This window comes from Stylophora pistillata, chromosome 9 (genome assembly GCF_964205215.1).
Source record: "Stylophora pistillata chromosome 9, jaStyPist1.2, whole genome shotgun sequence".
In the NCBI taxonomy this organism is placed as follows: Eukaryota; Metazoa; Cnidaria; class Anthozoa; order Scleractinia; family Pocilloporidae; genus Stylophora; species Stylophora pistillata.
The window spans coordinates 14,284,031-14,293,351 of NC_142527.1; the positions used below are offsets into that span (position 1 = coordinate 14,284,031).

Sequence of the window (9,321 nt, forward strand, 5' to 3'; positions counted from 1 at the left end):
GATGTGAAAATTACGAGGAGGTAACTTGAGAGTTCTCGCACGAAAAAAAAAGGGAAAAGAGGAAAACAAGAGACAAGGTTCCACACTTTTGTGGTGTTGTTGTTGTCGTCAGAAGTGTTTTGTTTGAAAGCACCCAGCCGCAAGACCATAGCTTTCTTCGTTACTCCATAAAGTTATCGACTATTGTTTCGGGGGTGAATAGAAGAAATCAGCTTGTTTTACGATCCAACAAAGATAATCTTATCATTTATCTGCTCCAACATGGATACAGGAGGAGTTATGTTATTATATTTCGATACAACCCAGAGGTGTACAAACATCCGCGCGAGGACAAGGTAAGAAAGGAGAAAGTTTACTTCCAGATTTGTGTGAACAGACACCTTACTTTTTTGACGGGCGAAAATAGAACGCATATCAAATAAAAAAGCTCGCGCAAATATGACGACTTTCCGCGTGATAGTTGAACCGTTGTACTAACGCATTTACGATTGCGTGCCGAACTTGAACTTCGATAAAAATAGGATGTGGAAGAAACTGCAATCCGTGTTGCTGTTAGCCTTTTAGCTTTTTAACAGTAAAATATGGCAAAGATTCGCGGAGGAGGGACGGGAAAACGACAGCAGGAACAAAGGCTTCGTAAACCGGAGAGTTGTTTCTCAAGTGACAACGCGAAACATCGACACTCCGATGAGCTCTACCGAAATGATACAGAAATGCGTGAAGATAGAAGCAGGCATGTTAAAATAACTGTAGACAGAACAAAGTATCTACATTTCGGGTTGATTTCAGAATTTCAATTCCCGTGTGTAACGCAAGTCACCACAATACCTAAGACGGTTCACAGCCTACTTTTTTCGCCGCTTAGTTTTGATCGACATCAACTTCGCGTGAGAGTTGAGTACAAGTAACAATAGGGTGGACACAGTGATCAAGCTCCCTCCCTCCTCGCACACCGCACTCGTGATTTTGTGTGCGCAACAGCTGGAAGGCAGGAGCTGGAAGTTAACAGTACTTTGTTAATATAACGAACATGCCTTTTTTCGGAGAGCCTCTTGTTGTTTACGCTAAACCTCAAGCAGACTGACCTCAGTAGCTCACGGCACTTTAGGTTAGCGTGAGTAGTCCAGTGGTCAGTGCGCTGGACTCTAGGTCAAACGGCCCGGGTTCAATTCCTGGCTGGGGCTTAACGTTGTGTCCTTAAGCAAGACACTTCACTCACATTGTTTCGTCTTCTCGGATAGGACGTAAAGCCGGAGGTCCCGTCTCTTAAAGGGTAAGGGGTAAAAGACGTTAATTTCCCACGCACGAGATTACTGTGTGCTGGATGTCCTCCCCTGAGGTGGGTTGGGTAGGAAAACAGCAGGTCCACATCAGGTCTACATCAGCTTATACAGTTGCCAATAAATTCAACCTGCTTGAACAAATAAACATGATGATGAAGTGCTAGTTTCAGACATTCATCTATGCTAATGAAGAACTCTTCCGGTTTTGTCTCATAGGGAAAATGAAGATGACTGGCTTATGCAAACATCATGTGGTTACGATTATGACTTACATTATGAACTTGACACCCACAAACACAGCTGGGAAAACAACAAACAGGCTCGGGAAGAGGAAAGCGACATACTGAAGAAAACCAAGTTAACTGAAAGAAGAGATCAAGAAGATAAACCGACTGATACCAAAACACAGACAAGAGAGGAGAGAATAGAGAGTCTGAAAGCTCTCCTTCGAAAGCATGAGGAAGCCATTGAGAAGTTAAGGCCCGATGCAAAGAAAGACAAGCAGAAAAAATGTTTTACCATTGCCAAAAATAGAAAAAATAATGCATCAAGAAGCAATCCCTCCACAGAAGCAGTGGATCACCCCTCAAAAAGGAAAAGTCGTAGAAGGAAAACGAAAAAAGCTGAGCCTTGTACAAGTAGGGTGGTTAATACCAGAGAAGTTGATATTTTGATGAGTAAGGGAGACCTTATCACTAAGGATGAGTTCCTGGCTGTGATAGGCCTGGTTCGAGTCACAAAACTTCATTCAGTATAACCAACTTAATTTCTTTTTTCCTTTATCCTTTTATTGATTTTTTTAAATCTGTCTGTACAAACAACTTAGCTCTATAGAACATTGATCATCATAACTAGTATATAAAGGTAAGGAGCTTATCAGTTTCATTAAAGTTTCTGAGGGTCGTATCAAATCACTTAGAACATAGGTTTATTACCTGTTACAATAAGGCTTTTTTAAAAAAAATCAATAAAGTAGTTTGAAGGCCAGACCTGATCATTTTGAATCAGCTATTGAATTGAGCCCCAACCATTCACTTACCATAGACCAAAATAGACCATGATCAATACTTTGGAAAAATTAATATCACCATGAAAACTGAAACACGTACAAAACAATAGACTTGAAACCATAAATTTTATGTGATCTAGGTTTCTTTCAGAAGAGGTATTTAATTTTAGTATAATTTCAGAGCTGAGCAAAGAGTTTCCAGCAATCTGATTCAGTGGTCAAGCAGTTCCTTATATGATGCTGTCTAAACTGCTCCACGCAGTTTATATAAAATATTGAAATAAAATGTTAATAAATGTTACCAAAATGTTATGATTTTAGAAATTTCTCCGTTGTTCAGCTCTGAAATTATACTAAAACAATTATTCGCCTCAGGTTCGGTGAATATTGTCGAATAATCCCCTGGACTTCGTCTCGGGGATTATTCAACGATATTCACCTTGCCTTCGGTGAATAATTGTTAAGTACACACAGTAAACTGTGGTATATGGTATATAAAATATCAACACCACTAAAAAGATATGTATTTGATTTGAAATAAAAATGCAAAAAAACTTTCTAAACAATTCTTTATCTAAAACATTTCAGTTAAATTGTTATTCTACACAATTTTCACATAAAGAATGGCCTTATTTTGTGTTATCCTGGAATTTTCCATTTGTTACTTAATGATGTACTTGTGTGTTAATAAGCCTGTTTGTCCCCTGCAAACATTTGAATTAATGTATAATTAAATGTGGACAAGTTAAAGGCTCCTGACTGATCCTGTTTCAGTGACAAATACTGGTATGGACCCCCTGTGCATGACTCAAGGACTGGCTTTATAACCTAGTTGTTTGAGTCACTAGAAAGGGTAAACAACTCACGCTTTCATATGTTGACAAACCACTTACATTAAAACAGAAAATTAATCCCTCTTGTATAATAACCCATGTTGACTACTGAGTCAACTCTGGTTAGGCAGGTTTGAAATATGTTCAATCTTTTTTTCATACAAAACACCTGCCCAAAAGTTAAAAAGATAAAATTTGTGTGCGATTAAGAACAAAAAAAATGTACAAACACTTGGGGACTGCAATCTATGCCTTGAAGGATCAAGCCTTGTGTAAAAGTGATATGGAAGAACTGTTAACTAACGTAATAATAGTGAAAGGATTATAATATCAAAAGTTGGGAGACTCAAAATGTTGCTATATAAGCCTCATTTTCCAAGTGGAGGGCTAAACCTCCTTAGTGCAACAGATTTGGGAGAGAGGGGTAATCTGTGAGAAATTGCCTGACCATTGCTTCATGTTTTGATTCCCCCTTTAAGAAATACCATCTCTATCAGGAGCCTACTGGCTTTTTTTGTTTTGTTTTGTTTTTCAATTCCCCCATAAAAAACACTTTGCCTGCATGCAGTAAGGGAAATGCTACTTTGACTCTTGATCACTTCACAATATGATGCAGATCAGTAGCTGCTGAGTTATGCTGGAACTCATCTTCTTAGTCATCAACATTTGACATATCCATTCTGTTTTTCACCAGATGTGGTGCACTCTAACTATAAGCAGCTTGAGAGCAAGATATTTTTCTAATTTACCTACTAACAATTTGGTAAAGACTACATTGATGGCCATCCTAATCCAGTAACTGGGATCACTTTTCTATTTCTCTTCAGCTGGTTTAATTTTCTTAGATTTTCTCAAAAAGTCCAGGTACCAGGCTTTGGTCAGCTACTTTAAATTCTCAACCGAAAAAATAATATAATTATACATTATTATCCTAGTTTTTCTCAACTGTCTTGCAGATTTTACAATGTAGAGGTTTGATCCTTAGAAAATAACATACTTGCATGGGAAAATTAATTATCCATTGATTGATGCAAATATCCATGATTCAGTTATTTACAGAAGTGATGCCTTCAGTGTATGCCAGATACTGTAAATGAATTACCTCTGAATCACAATGAACAAAATAGTTTCTTACTACATTGTTTTCAAAACATATGGGTGCCCAAATACTTTTGTCATTTAAACTTAAAACTAGCAGTCATCAGCAGATCACTAATTTGATTGACAGGTCAATTGTGAACTCCAAAACTGCAAACTATAATTACAGTTTTTGTTTGAGCCCTGGTTCTCTCGTGTCTTTAGATTGACTATTTCTATGAAAAACAACAACATTCAATCAATATTTCATTTCTAAAGGACTATCTGAGTTTCACAGCGAGCCAACAGCTGCTCCAAGATGTGCTTAGTAGAAACATGATCCGAAAGTACCTTTTAGAAGTGCAGTGGAATCCCGATTTCTCGAACCTCCAGGGGAAACGCAAATTGGTTCGGGAAATCGGGAGTTAGAGAAAAAGAGGGTGAAATTACAAGTAAAGCAAATCCAAGGGAAACAGGGTTTGGTTCGAAAGATATCGGGAGGTTCGAGAAACCGGCCGAGGGTTCGAGAAATCAGGGTTCCACTGTAGAAGATTATGAAGTGTTGCTGCGAACCTTGCGAGATAGAGGTAAGGTTCCTTTCTTTTTGTGTTCCGGTATTGGCGGGAAAGCAGACAGACAGACAGAAAGAAAGATCTTTCATATTGGTTTCCGTTAGATAAATCTCGAAGTTGGATACCTTGCATTGAACGTCACGATGTACAAACTTGTAATTTATATAATGCAATCTACCATGATAGATCACGTGGTGCTGCGATGGCCGAGTGGTTAAGGCGTTGGACTCGAAATCCAATGGGATCTTCCCGCGCAGGTTCGAATCCTGCTCGCAGCGAAAGGGACATTTTTTCCCTTTTCCTTCTAAATAATTCAGACAAATTCAAACTTCACAGAACAAACGATAAGCGTGGTTGTTTAGTTGAAATTTCACAGAAAAGCTTTTTTTTCCGATTCGGCCAACTGCCCACGGACCCTGTGGACCTCACGGACATTTAACCGCGAAACCCAGCCTGGTGCCGAAGAATACTTTATATTTTCCTTGTAATATCGACAACGGGAGATAATTACTCGGGCTTCGGTTGAAAAGGCCGAGTCTTAAAATGCAAGGCGTTCTTGGTCGCCAAAATAGGGATCATGGTCCTAAGCATTCCTTGCGTAAACCGCGGAAACTGGAGATCACAGTGCGACAACTTAATTGTGTTATCATATGGAGTCTCTCCTCGTGAACAACATAATTTATAGAATGCTGTGTTTCGTGAAGTCCGCCTCTCAAAGATTCCTGTCTTATACGCTCATCTCACGTACAAACGCACACGCCGTTCGTGGTAGGCCCACACTAAATAATGTCGAGCGTCTCCGGAATGGGCCGGTCCACTAACCCAATATAGTAGTATACTAGGTCCCTTTCTCCCTCTTTTTTCTTTCCTGCTAAGGAAAAATTGTATTGAAAATCAGTCCCAGGTCTTAGTCAAAGTAAACAGGACGAACAGGACGAACAGGACGAAGAGGACTGTTATAATGACAACGGATCACTATTACGATGTAATACCAAGAGAATGAGGTGCAGCTAGGTGAGCATATGAGTTCCGTACAAAAAATAAGAATTTCAGTGACACTAGTTTCATCTTTTCTGAATTTCTATGTTATACTGCTTGTCTGTCAAAAGAGTTCCGTTTCTGTCTGATAAGAAATTGTGCGTAATATTGTGGGGGAAAAAGATGATGTATAAAAATGTAAATGAAAAAATAACCTCTGCGTTGGCCGGGAATCGAACCCGGGTCAACTGCTTGGAAGGCAGCTATGCTCACCACTATACCACCAACGCCTACGTACCATTTTAGAAGTAAATTTAAATAATTATTTCATTAGTATTGAAACGCCTCCTTATAATTGAAAAGTAAGACGAAAGTGGGCTATTGAGTGTTTCAGCATATTGTCCTTTTTCTAAACAATCCAATCATAAAATATTAAAAATATACAAAAGCCTAAGAGATAGCTTGAGGTGATGTCAGTAACAGGAAAACGCAGCACATGAAGATTATATGAATCAATCCTCTGCTGCCTTTCATGAAAGCGAGGCCTACGGAAACAGGTCTCTTAGCACATCTGATCAATGAAGAAAATGCGATGAAAAGAGAAAATTACTATGCCTCAGTTCTACAGAAACACTAAACAATCACACTGAAAAGGATTGCACAGACCACAATACAATCATACCATTTATTTTCAATCTGCTGAAATGCTGGACTGCGACGGTGGCACCTACCCTCCGTCAGTTGTGAGTTAAATGATGCATAAGTGTTGCAATGGAATAGATAACAAAAAGGAACTGAAATTAGGTATAAATAAGGCGTTAAAAAGGAAGGTAATACCAAAACAAAACGCTAGTGGAAAACACACCGAAATGACAACATTTAATTTGCATATTAAATCGAGGTTCACATGGCCGATTGAAGAACATGAAAGACTATGAAAGCAATCTCTAAGTAGGAGGAGTAGGGAGGAAAACCATTTTCGGAACTCATGGGTTATTTAAGAGCGTTTGTGCGAAGATGGACATTTACGAACGTGAACTGACATAAAGAAATGTGTTTTAAGGTCTTCTGAGGTCACCAACATCGGTGTAACAAGAACCACGGCTTCAACAAGTGATCTTAAGACCGCCCAAGAACATTACCTTGTCCTTTGAATTTACACTGCGATATACTGCTGAAAGTTACATTAACTGAGTCACGGTAAACGCTTTGGTGAGTATGCTACAGACATGGTTCTCATTCGGCAAACTTCCCGCAAAGACGCGTGGCAAATTTTCGTGGAATGTGAACTTTTTACAGACTCAACTAGTCAGTACAGGCCTCGTTTCGGAACAGTTGGTTGGTTGGTAGGGTTCCCACGGCATTTCTATTTGTATTTTAAATTGGCTTTCCAATTTTTTTTCTTTTTTGCTTCATTTGTATTCAATTTGAATTTGTTTACAATTCTTGAGCAGAAATATACAGCAGCAGCTTGCATGAATAAACCTGCCTTCAATTGACAGTTGAAGGGGAATAAAAGGCGCAAGTCCACTTCTAACAACTTTCCGTTTATTTTCTTTTTTGTTGTTGTTTAGTATTCCCGCTAACTGAAACTCTAATTTGAAGCTGTTTGATAATGTTAAAAGTTCTGGCTTGCCCATAGCCCCGATACCGTTATAAACTACCTAGGATACTGGGTTACAATTCAGGTAGTACACCAATTTATATAATTTCAGGTTGAGAATACTAACAACGTTTCTCCGATGGAAAAAAATTATAGCAGAGATAGGATTTTTTATAAACAAACTGGATATCGCACAGCGTACAGAATCAGTCCATGTCATATAACCTGGGACCTTAAGTATGAATACTTGGAATTTGATTCAACAGTATCTGTAACAATTTTTATTTTACGCAATGCATCATTCTATTTTTATCATCATTATAGCAATACTGTATCCCTTCGCAACGTTCATTAGTGGGATCGACGAGAACGATTCAGAATTTTTTGTTGAGTCCGACGACCGATAAACCCTATTCAGGAACCTGTTTACTGACACCTGCACTAAGCAAATGTTTATCTCGGCACGTATGTAAGGAAGAGCTGGCTCTCTCCGTTTGTATTATCTATCCGCCACATCTAAAAGATCGCCTAGCGACAGGGGCGGTGGAAGCGAACGATAAGTTATGAACTGAACGGTTTTGTCAAAGCTCTCGTATTTCAAACCACCATCGATTTTCATCTGCTTTGAGAATTCATCTTCCAGCCTTCTGTGGCGAGGCATTACAGGTTCTGGATAGTATGTTCTTTCACGCAGTTCAATGTCTAAATATTTTTCCAGCGATAGAAGTTCTTGCTGTTCTTTTTCAAGCATTTCTAGTATTTCATCCATCTCGGCCAAAAGCTGTAACTCTTCACTAGATAATGACGAATCTTCCATAAACGATTTAATATCGGAGCTCGTAAAGCTTTTGATGTCCGTTTGCAGGATTTGTTCTAATTCTGACACACGTCTACTGAGAATAACCCTACCAATTTGCAGTCGTTCGTGTTGTCGCTTTATTTCAGAAAGTTCCTTAAGGAATATATCATGCATTTCGTCCATCTTAGAATCAAAACCTTCCATTTCCTCTTTGCTGGAGAATTGAACTCCACGAGAAATAAGCTGAGAATCAGTCACATCGTCACTTTTTCGTTCCGCGCCCTGAAAATCCCTCCTTTCACCATTCAGCTTCACTTGTCGTTCGTTGATATTATTCTTTTTTCTCTGTGATTTGGGAGTGTTCTTTTCTCCTTTCTCAAGCCACCAACCGTCGAATAAAAGTAACCAAAACTGCTTGAATCTATAGCAAAGAGACATATCGTAGAGACCTAACCTCTCGTGTCGCTTGCACAGGAAGTGTCATAGTAGCAAAGGGAGTTTATATTCAAGTTGTACTTCTTTAAGATGTTCCCGCCAGGCAGGCTTCGAAAAAAAGCTCGTCTTCTCGTACATGTGTCCTTCCTTCTTGCTCTTAGGGTGGTAGAACCCCCGAATAAGCTAAAACATTCCTTTATTCCAAGGTCGACCTCCTAAAGTTGGGAAAGTCGCCTTAAAAGACAAACAAAAAAACCCGTCAAACAACTTTTTTTTCAGCCACCCCCGCGTCGTACACAGAACAGGTGAATCGGTGGTTTTTCCCTGTGAGCGTCGCCTGTGATGAGCTGTGTTGTTTTATCCAATTAGCCAATCAAATTACGGCATCACGTTCAGGTACCCGTTAATTCTACACTAATTATCTTTATAAACATGTGACTTGAAATTCTCAGCTCTACAATTCCCAAAAACGATAGCAAAAAAATAAATAATAGAGCAAAAATGATTATCATTACCATTAGTATCTTTTTTTTAACAAATCGGAGTTTTACACTTAAAGCAATAAGATCCGTCGAAGATCCCTTTGTTCCGATACGGTTAGCTAGAAAAATTCCCTTGAATAATATTGTTTATGTCTCGAATGGAAGATGTTTTATGTCTTACTGACGGGAAAAGAAGTTCTTTGTTTCAAATACCGCTTGTAGAATTGACTATCTCATCATGAGAAGTGTT

At 38.9% G+C, this 9,321-nt stretch overlaps 2 protein-coding genes and 2 non-coding genes across 4 annotated transcripts; 2 read left to right on the top strand and 2 right to left on the bottom strand.

Annotated features, from left to right (window-relative positions):
* The first annotated feature begins 483 nt into the window (after positions 1-483).
* LOC111334888 (uncharacterized) lies at positions 484-2,270 on the top strand. The gene is made up of 2 exons (XM_022940704.2): positions 484-733; positions 1,500-2,270. Exons 1-2 carry the CDS (start codon positions 582-584, stop codon positions 2,038-2,040), a joined length of 693 nt encoding a protein of 230 aa, XP_022796439.2. The 5' UTR covers positions 484-581; the 3' UTR covers positions 2,041-2,270.
* A 2,700-nt stretch (positions 2,271-4,970) lies between these two features.
* On the top strand, positions 4,971-5,052 carry Trnas-cga (transfer RNA serine (anticodon CGA)). Its single transcript has one exon. It is a non-coding gene; the product is annotated as a tRNA-Ser (tRNA).
* A 918-nt stretch (positions 5,053-5,970) lies between these two features.
* Positions 5,971-6,042, bottom strand: Trnag-ucc (transfer RNA glycine (anticodon UCC)). Its single transcript has one exon. It is a non-coding gene; the product is annotated as a tRNA-Gly (tRNA).
* Positions 6,043-7,283: 1,241 nt separating this feature from the next.
* LOC148723472 (uncharacterized) lies at positions 7,284-8,877 on the bottom strand. The gene has a single exon (XM_088734140.1). It carries the CDS (start codon positions 8,590-8,592, stop codon positions 7,855-7,857), a length of 738 nt encoding a protein of 245 aa, XP_088590266.1. The 5' UTR covers positions 8,593-8,877; the 3' UTR covers positions 7,284-7,854.
* Positions 8,878-9,321: the final 444 nt, after the last annotated feature.